The 17003-nt window shown below is 40.2% G+C and overlaps 1 protein-coding gene across 1 annotated transcript; it reads left to right on the plus strand.

Annotated features, from left to right (window-relative positions):
* LOC136666222 (protein SSUH2 homolog) lies at nt 1–17003 on the plus strand. The gene is made up of 12 exons (XM_066644302.1): nt 1–66; nt 716–814; nt 1230–1305; nt 1835–1964; nt 10556–10616; nt 11001–11122; nt 12110–12172; nt 12299–12381; nt 12544–12633; nt 12921–13026; nt 13882–13995; nt 14413–17003. Exons 2-12 carry the CDS (start codon nt 718–720, stop codon nt 14551–14553), a joined length of 1083 nt encoding a protein of 360 aa, XP_066500399.1. The 5' UTR covers nt 1–66; nt 716–717; the 3' UTR covers nt 14554–17003.

Below are 17003 nucleotides of genomic sequence, written 5' to 3' on the forward strand. Positions count from 1 at the left end.
GTGGGTGTTTACCTTACAGTGGGTGATCAGACAGTGGGACACTTACATTTGGCTTAACATTTGAAGGTGAGTTTTCAGATTATGAAGCTTTTAAAATGATTCATTTTACCTGATTACCGTATTCAGCACTGTGTAGGAGGACAGCATCTGTGTTCTTACCATTTATCTATAACTTTCTCAAAGTTTTATTCTTTGAATTCTCCAGTTACAGTTCGTTTGTGTGATGAAAATCAGAACACGTTGAAGAAAGTTAGTTATTACACTGTGGATATTAAAGAATAACTAGCTTATGATTTCATGGTTTTCTTAAACAAAAGCATTTGAAACCATTAATTGTTATAATGCTTATGGTTACTGTCAGAAAAAATCCTTGCGTCTTCAACATGGTACCTTTAGAGGAGAATAAAAAACATTCTAGGGAAGTTAAAGACGTTTTATTGCAGGTCGTCCTGGAATATTTCTGTTGGTCAGTTCATTGTGAAGAGTTCACAGTAATAAAATTAAAATTATTTCAGAAGATGAAAAAGGATAAAAAATGTAGATTCAAGGTTTTGATTCGATTGTGAAAATATTTATTAACATAATTTAAAACACCAGAGATCTTGACCATGAGAGAACAGAATGTTTTTAACAGTACCAACTACATGAATGTAAGTTTTGTTGAGTTTAGCTGATATGGAGCCTTACACTGACAGGTTTGTCTGGTCTGTTTCAGCTATGTCCACCCCTGCAGATGGAAACGCCCCATCGGTGCCCCCTGCCAACATGTTTGACAATGTCCCAGGATACGAAGTCACAGTTGCCGGTGGAGGAGGTAGTAAAAAATTTTATAAATCTATTTTATAAATACACCCAGCATTCCAACAGAATTCAGACTCACACAAGGTACTAACAGTGTAAATGTACCTTCAAAGGTACAACAGTGTTTAAAATTCCAGTTGTATTCTCTAAAGGTACATTACATTCTCTTCTCCAGAAAGAGATGTGAATATTTGTTTTCATTTTAGAACTGTGCCAAATAAAACAAAACATAATAAAAGTCCTGGAGCTGAAATGGTCTAGTGTAAATTGTTCTTTGTAGAGTTTAATCTTCCTTGACCCTGATGAAGAACCTTTTGTATCTGTTTATCTAACAAGAGTACTTGTCATAGATAAACTTACACACCGGCTCTCTCTCTCTCTCTCTTTTCTTTTTTTTTTCTTCTTTTCTTCCTTTCCCCCTGATGTAGGTGGGTACCCACCTCCTCCTATGCCAACAGTGCCCATGCCAGTACCAGAGCCTGGTCCCCTCCAGCCCAACTTGCAGTAAGGACATTCCTCTCTGTCATGGACGTACACAACATGAATCCTTTTATGTTTTATCAACTTTTTCTCTCCATTTGGTTAAATAGAGTCAACAAACATGTTGTCAGTCAGTCAGTCAGGAGGCTATTACGATTCTAACAAACCGATGTTGTAATTTTACAAAATGAATGTGAGGCAGGTATTTGCAGTGTCTTTGGCAGCAGCTGATACACCTGTGTCAAACTGTTAAAGCATATCTACGAATACTTAATTGGTAATGCATTTTGTTCCAGCTTTTTTGAGTGTGTTGTAGGCAGTAATATTTACATTTGTTTATATTAAACTAAATTAATTGAATTCAATTAATCATAGGAAAACACTGAATCTTTTTTTTTTCATTCAGCTTGCTACAGACACAATTTCTTTACCTGTCACTTCATTACTGCTGTAGTAATGGCATACACACTCTGCTCGAACGTACAGAACACCAGCCAAGAACTTAATGTCTTTGTCTATTCATTCACTGTTATTTTCTTTTTTATTTTTTAAGTATTCCCTCCATCACAGAGGATGCAGCATATGAGGCCTTTGTGGGCTATGCCTCCAGTAAATGCTGTTACAGCACTGGCCCTGCCAAGGATGGAGTTATCACCAGCATGGAGCCTTTCAATACTTACCGGGTGGGCATTACCTTATCAGACGATATCATTTTCTTTATTAGCCCAAGCACTGGCCTCAGCAGCTTAATGTAACTCGTGTGTAAGCAAGACAAGGCAAGTTGTTTTATATAAAGCACATTTCATATGCAATGGCAATTCAAACAAGTGTTAAAGACAGATGTTTTTGTGTTTAATATAAAATTAGAAACGATTAACACAGAAATTCAATCAAATACTAAAATGCAACAAAGACAAAGGTGTTAGAAATGAATTCAGACTAACAATATAATTAAATATCAATTGCTATCAATGGTAAGTAAAAACCTTGAAAAATTTAAAAGATATACAACAAAATGATTAAGCCTACACAGAGTGTCAAAATAATATCTGTAGACAAACATGTTTATTTATGATACACTATTTCTCCTGAAGTGCTAATGTTGCTGAGAATGACAGAAAGTAGTGTTGGATTGAGGTGGTGGTTGAGGTTGTTGAGAATGAATTAGACAAGAGTCACGCGCGTGTGAAGAGAGTGAAGATGTTTTATTTTAAAGTAGAGATGGAAAAGTTTACAGAGATGTTTCTTGGTCGCGACTTGGTTATTCTCTCCCACTGTCAGTGAGAGCAAACACACATTATAGAAACAGTTATCACCTTCAAATGTTCCATAAAGAATCTTCCCCCCAAGCATCAAGGTTATAAACAGATGATACACAGGCAGAAAAGAGACAAACAACTCTGAAAGAGTTCACAGTAACCTAAAACGAAGTATAATGTGATAATATGAAAACCAGCTCTAACACTAATATAAAAGGGGTAACCTGAAAGTGAGTAATTAACCAAAAGCTTGTTTGAAAAGGTAGGTTTTTAATCTAGATTTAAAGATTGAGAGTGTGTTTGAGCCCCGAACAGCAACCGGAAGGCTATTCCAGAGTTGAGGAGCTTTGTGTGAAAACACTCTTCCTCCTGCAGTGTTTTTCTTAATACGAGAAACAAAGAGTAGATGGGCATCCTGTGAACGAAGTGTATGTGATGGGCGATAAGGTATGAGAAGTTCAGTAAGATACTGCGGGCCTAAACCATTTAGAGATTTATAAGCTAAGAGAAGTATTTTATAGTCAATGCGAAATTTTACGGGTATCCAGTGTAGGAACAAGAGAACTGGGGTGATATGGTCGAATTTTGTAGCTCTAGTGAGCACCCTGGCTGCTGCATTTTGAGAGACGACTTCTCTTGAAGCATCCTGTTGCATCTGTTTGATATCAGAAATGGCTTAAACTTCCTTGTCTTGTTCGAGTTTAAGATGACAGACTTTGGTGTTGTCTTTGTTCGTGTTTCCATTGTCATTGCTGCCATGTTCATTGTTTGTGTCTCCCTCTCTGGCAGTGAGTTTTACAATGGCATCTGCATTTCCTCGAGCTTTCCTTGTGTGCTTTAACCTTTAGTATTGTGACTTCTTTGGGCAATGTTAATGCTTCCAAAAATTCTAAGACCAATTGTCCGTTTTTCACTGGCGTTCCTGCAGCGGTTATAAAACCACGCTGTTTCCACAGTTGACCAAAATCATGGACCACACGACACCATAGCAGGAATCAGTGTAAATGTTGGCTGTATGGTCTTTCATCAGTTTACATGCTTCAATCAGCGCTTTCAATTCAGCTTGTTGAGCTGATGTTCCTGGTGGCATTTGACCTTTTGCCAGGATATCCACTTCGAATGTCACTGACCATCCAGCTCGTCTCACCTCATCTTCAATTGTTGAAGAACCATCAGTGAAAAGAGTGAAGTCCGCATTTTGCAAAGGAATTTCTTTGATGTGCTGGTCCACTTCCAGCGTTGTCACAACTTCTTCGCACTCATGGTCCTCAGCCTGTCCAGGCGTCATCAAAGTGGAAGGGTTGGACACACTGGCCCTTTCGATGATAATGTGGGGTGCTTCCAAGACCGCTAACCAATTTCCCCATTAACTTGCCTTTACTTGAGTGGCTCTGCTCATTGTCAACAGAGCATGAACAGCATGAGGACATTTCACTGTTAGCTTTTGATCAAGCACCAGTCCAGCCACCATTTTTACTGCCAAATAAACTGCTTGGACGGCTCTCTATATGTTCCAATTTTGCTGAGTAATAGCCCACTGGACGCTGCTCACCACCATGATCTTGTGTCAATACGGCTGTCATGAAGCCACTCTTTTTCATTGACAAACAGAAAGAATGGCCTCTCGATGTTAGGGATACCCAGTGCAGGTGCTTCACACAGGGATTTCTTCAGCACTTTAAATGCTGATTGTGCCTTGTCATTGAGGACGACTCTCTCCTTTGGATAAGGATTCCCTTGAAGGAGTTCAAACAGTGGTTGAGCTAATTCAGTGTAGGCATACACCCATGCACGGCTATAATTGCATAGGCCCAAAAATGATCTCAGCTCATGGATAGTTTTTGGCTCTGGTGTTTCATGGATTGCTTTGGCACAATCTGGAGTGATTGCTCTTTGCCCTTGTGAAATTTTCTGTCAGAGATAGATAACTTCTTTCTGCATAAATTGGGCTTTTTTCCAGCCTGGTTTTGTGGCCTTTGCTGCCCAAGTAGTTGAGAACGGCTTAGCATCAGCTTCGTGCTCGCCTTCATTTTTGGAAGCAATCAAAATATCATCTACAAATTGGATAACAACTGATGTTATGTTGGGCATGTCTGAGGATCTTAAATGTTTTCGCAGAGCTTGGTGGTACAAAGTTGGGCTGTTGTGAAGACCTTGTGGAAGTCTTGTCCAGGTGTACTGTTGACCATCGACAGAGAAAGCTAGCCATGGTTGTGACTCCTTGGAAAGAGACTGACCAATAGCTGTTGGCCATATCGATAACCGAAAACCACTGTCACTGAGGCAAAAACTCGGGTGTGGGAGGAGTTCGGTGAGAACATGGAAAATGACTTTCGGTTGGCTCTGAGAAGTTTCTGGCAAACCATCAGGTGACTCAGGAGGGGAAAGCAGTTTTCCACCAACACTGTATACTCCGTCAGGGCTGGCCGTTGTCACTGGTTCTGTTCACAATTTTTATGGACAGAAAATTTCGGCGTAGCCAAGTGGCGGATGGTGTCCGGTTTGGTGGTCTCAGGATTCCATGTCTGCTTTTTGCAGATGATGTGGTCTTGTTGGCTTCATCGAGCCGGGACCTCCAGCTCTTGCTGGACCAGTTTGCAGCCGAGTGTGAAGCGGTAGGGATGAGGATCAGCACCTCCAAGTCCGAGTCCATGGTACTTAGTCGGAAAAAGGTGGAGTGCTCTCTCCAGGTTGGAAGTGAGATCCTGCCTCAAGTGGAGGAGTTTAAATACCTCAGGGTCTTGTTCACGAGTGAGGGAAAGATGGAGCGTGAGATTGTCAGGCGGATCGGTGCAGCGTCAGCAGTAATGCGTGCTCTGTACCGGTCCGTTGTGGTGAAGAGAGAGCTGAGCAGAAAAGCAGAGCTCTCGATTTACCGTTCAATCTACGTCCCAACCCTCACCTATGGTCAGGAGCTTTGGGTAGTGACCGAAAGAACGAGATCGCGGGTACAAGCGGCTGAAATGAGTTTTCTCCGCAGGATGTCTGGACTCTCCCTTAGAGACAGGGTTAGGAGCTCGAACATCCGAGAGAGACTCGGAGTGGAGCCGCTGCTCCTCCACGTCGAGAGGAGCCAGTTGAGGTGGTTCGGGCATCTGGTCCGGATGCCTCCTGGACGCCTTCCTGGTGAGGTGTTCCGGGCATGTCCAACGGGAATGAGGCCCCGGGTCAGACCAAGAACATGCTGGAGAGACTACATGTCTCGACTGGCCCGGGAACGCCTCGGTATACCCCCGGAGGAGCTGGAGGCGGTGGCTGGGGAGAGGGAGGTCTGGGTTTCTTTGCTCCGACTGCTTCCCCCAGGACCCGGACCCGGATAAGCGGTGGATAATGGATGGATAATCAATCGTTAGCCAGGTGACCTTGCTTTCTTCAACACACAGAGTTGACTTCAATTGCAGCAATACATCCAATGCTAGTTTCCATGTCGTATGGTCCAATTGTCATCACAACAGGCTGGGTTTTTTTTAATGCTCATATTTCCACCACCAGCTGCTGTAGCTTTAATGCAGACATTGGTTAATGGCAGGTTGAGTTGTTTTTTGCAAGTTCTGAAGTGATTATTGTTATTTCAGCACCAGTATCTAGAAGGAAGTTGATGTCATGATTGTTGATAATTGCACATACATAAAAGCCATCTGCATTTTGTTGTAAAGCTGCTAGCAGAGGCTGCAGAGAGGAATCATCTAGTTTCCCTGAAGTGCTGAATTCATCAGGGTTTGCCTCTGCTCAAACAGTTGTTTGGCCTTTCCAATAAGGTCGTCAGATCCTGAATCATCAGGAGTTGCATTTTGTTGATCTTTGAACTTCTTCCTACATTCTCTTTCCCAATGTCCATGTTTTCCACAGTAATGACAGTCTCCAAATTTCTCCCCTTTCTTGTTGGAAAAATCACCACTATCTCGATTGTCTCCTTGTTCTCGTGAATTCCATTTACTTCTATGGAACTGCTTTGCAGTTGCAGGTCCACTAAGCTTAAGAGCTCTAATTCTCAATTCTTGAGCCATCTCAATATCCCGTGCCCATTGTACAACTGTCACATCCTGGCCCAGTCCCGTCTGTTTTCCTCACCATGTTCTCAAGTAGCACATGGCTCTGTTTGTTGTTGTTCCTATCTCCGCCCTAGCCCCACCTTAGTCCTGCCTCTGTCTCATTATTGTCTCCAGGTGTTCCTCGTTTGTCTTGTCCTGATATACCCCTATAGTTTCAGTGCTCCTTTGTTGTGTGTGTAGATGTATGTTTCTGTTTACATGCGTCTACCCCGGTTCATGGCTTTTCTCTGTCTGTCTTAGTTTAACTATGTTTAGTTTAGTGTTGTCTTTATTACCGTCTGTATTTATTACCCATGTTTTATTTTGAGAAGATTTTGGGGGGGCATGGAGAGTTGGTGCTCAAACCTCAGGGCAGAAGAGGTGAGCGCGTATTTCATGAGGATCCTTGGTCAAAGGATTTCATGGATTTCCTCATGAATGCGCCCATTGGACCTCTCAAAACCTCAACAGCTCTAGCACCTGCTCCTTGAGCAGCCCAAGTCCCTGCCTCTGTGGACGTCGTCGCAGGGCCCCCTGCCTCCATGGACCTTGTCGCAGCGCTCCCTGCCTCCGTGGACATCATCTCAGGGCTCCCTGCCTCCGTGGACGCAGTGCCCCGTTTCCGTGGACGCAGTGCCCCCTGTTTCTGTGGTCCAGTCTTCATTTCTGTCCAGTATTTTGTCTCCTGTCTCTTCTCCTGCCCTGTCCCAGTACCCAGCCTCAGTCCCATCACCTGCCTTGTCTCCATTCCAGTTCCCTGTTCATAATCATGTTCAGTCTCAGTCCCCATCCAGTGTCCAGTCTAATATCCAGTCACCTGCTCCTGTCCAGTCTTCTGTATCTAGTCCTGTTCTGTCCCCAGACTTGTCTCCCTTTTCTACATCTGTTCTGTCTCAGTCCCCTTCCAGTGTTCCAGTCCAGTCTCAGGTCCCCACTCCAGAATCTTATTTTGATTCTGTCTTTGTTTAAATAAAATTCTTTGCGTTTCCATCCGTCTCCTCTTCCTCCCTGCGCAGCCGTGACAACATCTCCAAACCTTCTGGTTCGTTCATTCCATCCTGTGTGTTTTGTTTTCAGGGCAACAGCAATATCTGGTCTCAAGCCATTGATAAATCCACTAAGAGGAGGAACAGTGACTTCATCCAGAGTGTCTGACTCTCTGGTGTTGATACCAGCATGCTCTAACCATATTTGTTTGAATATTTCTTCATAGTCTCTGACTATTTCATTGATATTAGGTGTACATTCTGCAATTTTGTTCCAGTCAATCTCTTCTGGTTGTAGGGCTATCAGAGTCTGATGAATTCCCGTCCTTTATCACAACTTTCCTCCGTGGTTTCTACAACATGATTCACTTGATCAGACAACTCTGTCCGCTCTTTGTCTTTCAACAGGACAGACAATATCATCATACCATCAAAAGGATGCAGACAATAAATATGCTTCAAGCGTTTTAACTCATCCCATGCTTTTCTTGGGCTTCTATAAATATTTGGCAGTGTTTTTGACCACTTGTCAATCAAATCAGGAGTGGGAGGTTCATGATACTACCTGGTTTCATAACAAGCTTTCTTTCGCCTTTGAACTTATGGTTTAGATGCTTGTTCTAATCCCTCATCCCGTTCTTGTTTTGCCTGGAATGATGAACCTCCTCCAGCATCTTCATCAGCCTGGTCTGGTTGAGGATTTGGCTGTGGTTGAGTACCACTTTCATCACTTTGAACTGTGACCTTTTCAGGCTTTATCTTGATTGGAGCTAGTCTTTTAGCTTTAGCCTCAGATTTGATTCGTTTCATTTTGGATGAGGCTATGTAAGTGTGAGAACTGGGAATTGGATCCTCGTCAGATGATTCTGAATCATTTTCAGTGTCATTTGATTAATCATCTGAACCTGAATCTGAATCACTTTCAACATCAGCAACAAAAGCCATCTCAGCTGTTAGATGCTCAGAGATTGCTGCCTCAGTTTAAGTTCTTTAAATGGATACAATGTTTTCTTATGCGTCTTTTTTGCTCCGCCCTTTGAGGGTCGTTCCTGAGCAGTGAGCTTGTCAGGCATTTTGGATGCAGCAATCACCAAGTTAGCCTCTCTCAGCTCTCGTTTCAACTGAGAAATTTCTGACTTCAGCCTTTTAACGTCAGTGACCAGCTCATTTTTTTCAATGTTTTTTGACTGAACCTATCCTGCGAATGCAGAAACCTTTTCCTGTTCTGCTTTGATTTTATTATTCAGGCGGTTATCTCGACAACGACTCATGTGAAGTTGAATTTTAGCTGCAAGCAAAACATGTAAAGCATCTTTAGCGGCACTATTAGACATGCGCTGTGACTTTCCAAACACTCGTTTGATGTCTCCTAATCCCCAACTCCCATCTTCTTTCTGACTGATGGTGTATTTGTTAAAATGTTTTTCACATTGGTATTTCAAGCCAAACCTTGCATCAAAATATTGGCTTATACATTCAAGCATCTCATCTATTGAAACTTCTGGAGGTGCAGAACCATGTTTCTCAGTAGTTGGTCTTTCAACAACTTCAGAAATTTTGTTTTTTGCATTTTAACTCTGCCCTGGTCCTTTATAGTTAACACAAAGACAAACACACACACAAAGTGAGAGTCAAAAAGGGAGGGTGAAAAGATAAGACTTGCTGAGAAAGCCTAGAAGACCGTTTAAAGCAATAAGATGTGCAGCAGAAATTAATTTAGCCCCCATTTTTCTCCACACCACTGAGACAAACACTTATGGGATAATTTGGCAAACACCACAACAAACAGGAAAATGACTTATGTATTTACAAAGAAAGTAGGCATACATTTTTACAAGTATTATACTCGAGTCATTTCCAGCACCACGTGAGGAAGAAAACCACAGTTACCGCTTTCACGTTGAACAGCCGCCTAACTAAATTATATTCACTTCGAAGTCATGCCAACCTCTAAGCTATTAATCAATCCTTGGGATAACCATTTAGCAATATTTTTCAAACCTCCAAAGAGTTGATAAAACTAGGATCACTATCTCATGTCTATAATCTTACTCCAATAACCTCATAAAATGTAGTTAACTTAGCATCAAGTAAGTTTTAATAATTAACCATTATTTGATTATTTCCTTCAGCAAGGATAGCCACTCACCACTGCGTGGTTTGGACAGATGTTTCTGTTTATGGGCCCTTCGTCTCACACAGCACAGCAGGTGTTGAAGTCGGCACAGCTTGCGGCTCAAACTTGACTTTGGACTTTTTCAAAAGATGAATCTTAATTCTTGATGTAAAGGCTCCTGGCTCTGGCTCTGGCTCTGGCTCGGCCAATTGTTGGATTGAGGTGGTGGTTGAGGTTGTTGAGAATGAATTAGACAGAGTCATGTGCGTGTGAAGAGAGTAAAGATTTTTTATTTTAAAATAGAGATGGAAAAGTTTACAGAGATGTTTAATGGTTGCGATTTGGTTGCTCTCTCCCACCGTCTGTGGAAGCAAACTCATATTATAGAAACTGTTATCACCTTCAAATGTTCCATAAAGAGTCCCCCCCCCCCACTACTATTCACTTTTAGTAGTGAATATAAAAGATCAGTTCAGTCTTATTATCAATTCTGACTAGCTTATTACTATGTATTTTTTGTATAATGTGAAATCCTTTACCCAGCTAAATGCATTAAAGGGCTATACTTATGATCTTACCAGATAAAACATTGATTCTGTGAATGGGGCATTTATTTGTGTAAGTCGTGTTATATGTTTTATCTGGTAAAACTTAAACAATTGGATCCAATACTTTGAGAAAAAACATCAACTCTGATGAAGAGGTTTATTGAGATACATTTAAGACCATTTGTCCTTGTACTTATCCCAAAATTATGGACGTAAGCATCAATAGGATCCTATAAACCAGGGGTGCCCAAATTTTCATCTAAGGTCATTTAAACATTTATGTAATGTTTCTGAATTATTAATCAAACTCTTTATGTTCCTCTGTGCATCTTAGTATCGCTTGGAGACCTTCACTGAATCCAGAACTACTGAATTGAGTCATGAGCCTTACACCAGTAAGAAGCTTCTAAATGCAGCCGAACCAGGGATATTTGTTTACACTTAAACCAAAGCTAAAGATAAAGACAGAATATGCATAATGCTTCTATCTCCATCATCATCATTTTTATTTAGCACCTAAGAGATATCACTAATTATTCACAATTAGGAGAAATGCTACCAGTTGATCTTTAGAGCACCAATAGAGCTTTGCCACTACTTCTAAAACATCAATGGGACGTTTAATGAAGCTTCCTTTCCTGTGCGATATACAATTTGATTTGCTTTAACTGTAGCCCATGACCTTACTAAATGCATCTTCAGAACTAAGTAAAAATGTTGGTCCGATTTAATAGGGTACATCACAATATGGAAAATAATATGTCCCTGATATTTTTCAGATCAACCTGTAGATGCATCAATTCAGCCTGCCCCAGGGCCATGGGAGATATTAGCCAAGACTCCCCCCTTCTTCCAAGATAACACACAGAACATCAGAGTGCCGTACACCTCCTCAGTCAAGGTAAAATTAGTCTCAGCCACAGAGGCTCCACCCGCAAGTTGACAAGTTTGGAGTGGGTTTAGATGAAGTTTCTTGTAAATTCAAGAAGTTGTTATTTTGGTGGTCTGTTCTGTTTGCGGACTGCAGTGGCAGGCAATTACATTTTTTTTTAAAGAATTTTAATTAACTGCCTAACTAGCAGCACGGTGGTGCAGCAGGTAGTGTCGCAGTCACACAGATCCAGGGACCTGGAGGTTGTGGGTTCAAGTCCCACTCCCTGTGACTGTCTGTGAGTTCACACCGTTTGATGTGTTCTCCCTGTGTCCGCGTGGGTTTCCTCCGGGTGCTCCGGTTTGCTCCCATGGTCCAAAAACACATGCTTGTAGGTGGATTGGAGTCTCAAAAGTGTGTGTGTGTGTTGCCCTGTGAAGAACTGGCGCCCCCTTCAGGGTGTATTCCTGCCTTGCGCCCAATGTCCACCACTGTCACCCTGAACTGGATAAGCGGTTACAGATAATGAATGAATGAATGTGCCTAATTACTGTATGTGTACATTATGAAAGATAGATTTCCAAAGAAAAGAGGGATGAGATTAAAGGACCTGAAACAGAAGCTCATTCTGTTTCTGTTTGTGTTCAGTCATGGTTATAACATAGATAATCCTAGATTTGCATGGTATTATACTGTTTTTCAAATTTAAAACTCCACAGCTTGGAACTTCTGTAACATGCCAGAATCATATGTAAAAGCACTCAGTGTCGTTTAATTCAGCTCAGGTTTGGGGAACAGCTATGTGCTCAAAGAATGTCAGATATAAATGTTATTTTACATTTTAAAAACATAAAGGTTTACAATATTACCTGCTTCATGTCTGTGTGTACCAAATTATACATCTTTTAATAATCTTGTCCCTAAAAATATATAATTATCCATTATTTACCAGTTGACATAGTTGCTCATATGCTCTTTAATGCAGTTTTATCTCTGCTGTTTTTTTTGTCTGTAAAGCCTTGCCATAAGTGTCAGGGCATGGGGAGGACGCCTTGCAAGGAGTGTGCTGGCTGTGGGAGTGTGAGTTAATTTTTTGTTTTAGAAGGCAGTTAAAGTACTGTAAATGCAAAACCTAATTTCTGGACATGTTTTCGAAATACTTTACTGCAAAGTCTCAGTTCAAAACCTTTTTTTTTTCTTTTACAGAAAGTCTGCAGTGAATGTAACGGCACAGGCCTTTGCCATGACAACAATCACTGTACACAGTGCAGCGGCCAAGGAAGAGAGAAGTATATTTTATTTCACAACTCAGCTTTAGTTAGGACCAGACCAGGAGGTATTAATATAAAGAGTGCCTGCAGCCATTCGAATGAAAGGATTAATTAAAGTGCATAGATAAAACTGATTTAATCTCAGTAATTTAATTGGGGATGGTAATGTGTGGTTTGCAGCTGCTCAAAGTGCAGTGAAGGCTTTAAGGAGTGTAGCCTCTGCCGCGGAAAGAGACAGCTCCTCGTGTTTACCAACCTCAAGGTTCAATGGTAAGAACATACAAGAGATGTTACAGTAAATCAGATTGTACTGTACAACTGTGGTGAGTTTGCACCATCCCTATCAACTGTAGTTTGGCAGAGTTAATATTACACCACTTACACGTCCCCTGGGAAATTATGATCTGTATACATTTACACAAGTTTTGAGATTCTACCAAACTATTTCCCAGTAAATGTAGAATATCTGTAACCCATAACAAAATAAAAATAGACCTGGAAATGGTGAATGGTATTCTGCATGACAGTTTAGTGACGTTTGTGACTTTAATCCTCAGGACCAATAATAAGGAGGATTTTGTGGTGGAGCAGTCCAGTGGTTTGAGAGTGAAGAAGTTCAGTAAAGTCTCTGGAAGGGAAATGTTCAAAGACTCTAAGGATATGGTAAATATACACTTATGTACATACTCTATCTCCCTCTCATACACACACACACACACACAAGATACACCTACACCAGCGGCGATTGCTCTAAGACTGCAAAGGAAGCTCAGCTTCCCCTAAAATGTAAAAAATAAGTGATCAAATATATACTGTTGTGTGTACATGTCATTGAATAAATATGCACTACAACGCACTCAACTTTTGTTCAGAATCAGCTTCTTATCACTGGTAAAGACACGGCTTTCCTCTCAATCATTCTCACAGTGCTTTAAACAGTCTGGACGCTGAGCGTCCACAGAGTTCAATAGTGAAGCAGCGAAGTGCAGCGAAACGAGACGAGTCATTGGATAAATGCTGGGCTTTGTCCCGCCCATTGGACACTCAGCGTCTCTGGGGGTCTATGGGGCAGTGGGCTGGCCTCGGCTGGCCCAGACGCTCAGCTTCTGCATGATGATTGGATGATCTGTCTGAGGCTGAATCCCTTTTTGATTGACAGCGAAATGAGCGAATCAGCGATCCTTTGGTGTAGAGATCCGTGGGAGCACAGGCGGACACACTTCACATGGGCCAAGGTTGTTTAAGCAGCCTAGCTCTGCTGGCCATTGAGAGGACACTAGTCAAGTCCCTGGAAAAGACGCCTTGTTGGTACGACAGGGTCACAGATCATTTTCTTAAAAAGGAACGGAGGGTTGAATTTACGTATAAATAAACCGACACATTTTATGATGTAGGCCGAAATTGAGCTTCCCCTCCTTGAAAGACCAGGATCCGCCACTGACCTACACATACAGGACAGTACAGTATAATGAATTTTTTATACCATGATTTGTGTGTGTGTGTGTGTGTGTGTTTTAGCTTTACCCTGCGATGGGTTTCCCGGACCCTGCTGTGGCCCAGGCGTCTGAACGTTTAGTGAGAGAACATCAGTCCAGATTTTCCCAAACTGGTCTCAAAAAAATTCTGCAGCAGGTACTACTTTACGTTCTGTATGTGGATTTGTTTTGTCCCATATTTGATCAAGCTCTAATGTTAATATATTAAACCTTCAAATAAAAAATGTAATATATATCAATATAACAAATCATATTAGAGGTGGTGTTATGGCAAAAATATTACATTGCCATCCTGCAAGATATTTTCATGGCACTCACTATGTATTCAGTGTATCTTACATAAGATTCTATTCTGGACCATTTCTATTGATCAATTCATTATAAAACATTCAGATAAATATTTTTAACAGAAACTATATGGTAAATGTTTATCTGTATTCAGAGATATAAACATGAACGATATCAGATATTGGCACTGGCTCATAATCTCCTAGTTCCAGTATCTGTAGTTGTGATAACATTGTTACTGACTGAAAAATCTTTCCTACTGCAGCGTCACACCATAGAGCTGATCCCTGTAACTCGGGTCACCTACGCATGGAAAGAGAAGACTCATGTTTACTTTGTGTACGGAAATGAGATGAAGGTGAATGCACACGACTACCCAGCCACCTGCTGCTGCTCTGTGATGTAGTTCAGCGCAGGAACAGAGAAATGGAGCACAGTACGACTGATTTAGTGATGATTTACTAAAGTTAAATGATGTAGTACTTGTATGGAGCCAAAAAAGGGTCAAAAAGATTTTGATTTTGTAAAACAATACTCACAAATGTAATGGACATTGTAACTGCATTTGAGCAACTACATACACATAAAACTAAAATCCACAAATGTATTGGAATGCACAAATTTTGTTTTACGAGTATGTAGTTGCTCAAACGCAGTTACAAATTTTGTTTTACGAGTATGTAGTTGCTCAAACGCAGTTACAAATTTTGTTTTACGAGTATGTAGTTGCTCAAACGCAGTTACAAATTTTGTTTTACGAGTATGTAGTTGCTCAAACGCAGTTACAAATTTTGTTTTACGAGTATGTAGTTGCTCAAACGCAGTTACAAATTTTGTTTTTCGAGTATGTAGTTGCTCAAACGCAGTTACAAATTTTGTTTTACGAGTATGTAGTTGCTCAAACGCAGTTACAAATTTTGTTTTTCGAGTATGTAGTTGCTCAAACGCAGTTACAAATTTTGTTTTACGAGTATGTAGTTGCTCAAACGCAGTTACAAATTTTGTTTTACGAGTATGTAGTTGCTCAAACGCAGTTACAAATTTTGTTTTACGAGTATGTAGTTGCTCAAACGCAGTTACAAATTTTGTTTTACGAGTATGTAGTTGCTCAAACGCAGTTACAAATTTTGTTTTACGAGTATATAGTTGCTCAAACGCAGTTACAAATTTTGTTTTACGAGTATGTAGTTGCTCAAACGCAGTTACAAATTTTGTTTTACGAGTATGTAGTTGCTCAAACGCAGTTACAAATTTTGTTTTACATGTATGTAGTTGCTCAAACGCAATTACAAAGTCTGTTACATCTGTGAGTATTGTTTTACAAACTCAATCTTTTTGACCCTTTTTTGACTCCATACACTAGATTTCTTCCACATCTTTAGCTCTGCAGAGCCCTCTGCTTTCTATTTTTATATTTGCCCCTCCCTTACACAACTGGTTCAGCACTTAAGGGTTAATCATCAGCTGATGATGTATGTTAGGCGAGGAAGAGGACGGAAATGTGCTGATCAGGACAAAAGGGAAAAGAAAGTGTAGATACGTTCACACTTGTTTTGAACTGCCATCACCTGATTTCATAAATGTGTAACTTTCCAATGCACTGATGAGATTTATTCAGAGTGAATAAATGATAAAGGCTCCATTGTAGACAAAATTATATTTTTACAACTGTATTACTGTGGTTTTAATAGGAACCAAATGTCTATATGAGTCTTAAACCTCTCCCAAAGGAAGTCATTACACTAAATGATTTTAAAAAGCTTGTCTGGATGCCTAAGACTTTGTTTAACACTTTAAGTACTTTAAATGAAATATTTTGCAAAACATATTTTGGCCTGAAATGTTTTTTATTTCAAAGTATTTTATGCCAAATAAATTCTTTGTGTTGTAAGGCAAACAGCACCATTATTTTAACAAATCTGAGTATTAGTCAAATGAAATATGTCACATCCAACTCTCAAAGAATTACTTGAAACACTGAACTGTGCATAAAAGTAGAAAGATTGGTCGAACTGCTCTTTAACAAAGAAGGGATCTGTTTTAAATCAGGTAGTCTTGTGCAAGGTCAGAATAAATACCTGCATACACTGATGTTTTAACCCGTAACCCGATCTAATTAATATTTGATGGTATGGAAGAATATCTGTACGATTATCAAACCTCAAATAATGAAGAGGTCCGACTTAAACAGGGTTTTAGCAGGGACATCTCTAATGATTTAAATAATGAAGCTGAAGGACCAAAATGAGAATGCATTGTACTCACACATTGCCATATAATGGGTGCCATGCCTCTTCTCTGCCTGTAGAGTGTGCAGCTGAGGGATTCACACAGAGAACAAACTGATTTTAAAACATAAAGGCCTACATGAACATTACTGACATGAGGCCAGGTGCATGTTAAAATATATATGGGGCCTGTGTGCTTTTAATTTTTTTAAATAGATCATATTTTTGTGTTTTAACTTAATTATTTCTCGTTAATGAGTAATTTGTCTGTGCATATAGACAGTACAACCTAACAAATATTTCTTTAATTATTTTTTGTTCGAGCAGCCAAAGAAGATTTTAGCCGGACAACTATTTTGTCGTTTTATTTTTCCTGTGAATTCCTGCTGATGTTAATTTTGATAATGTGATTAAAAGGCTATGATACAGTTGAATGTATAAAGGAGTAAGAATAAGTAATGAAAATCCTTTATTCTGACCTGACATCATAATATCAGTCACTTAATTATTTGCACTTATTGATGGCCTTATTTTAAATGATGAGGTAAGTCATGTTTATGCAGCTTAGATAGCAGTAATGTATGAATTTTTTTTAGTTGTTTGCTATAATTTGTAATCATTTATTATT

Source organism: Hoplias malabaricus, chromosome 14, assembly GCF_029633855.1.
Source record: "Hoplias malabaricus isolate fHopMal1 chromosome 14, fHopMal1.hap1, whole genome shotgun sequence".
In the NCBI taxonomy this organism is placed as follows: domain Eukaryota; kingdom Metazoa; phylum Chordata; class Actinopteri; order Characiformes; family Erythrinidae; genus Hoplias; species Hoplias malabaricus.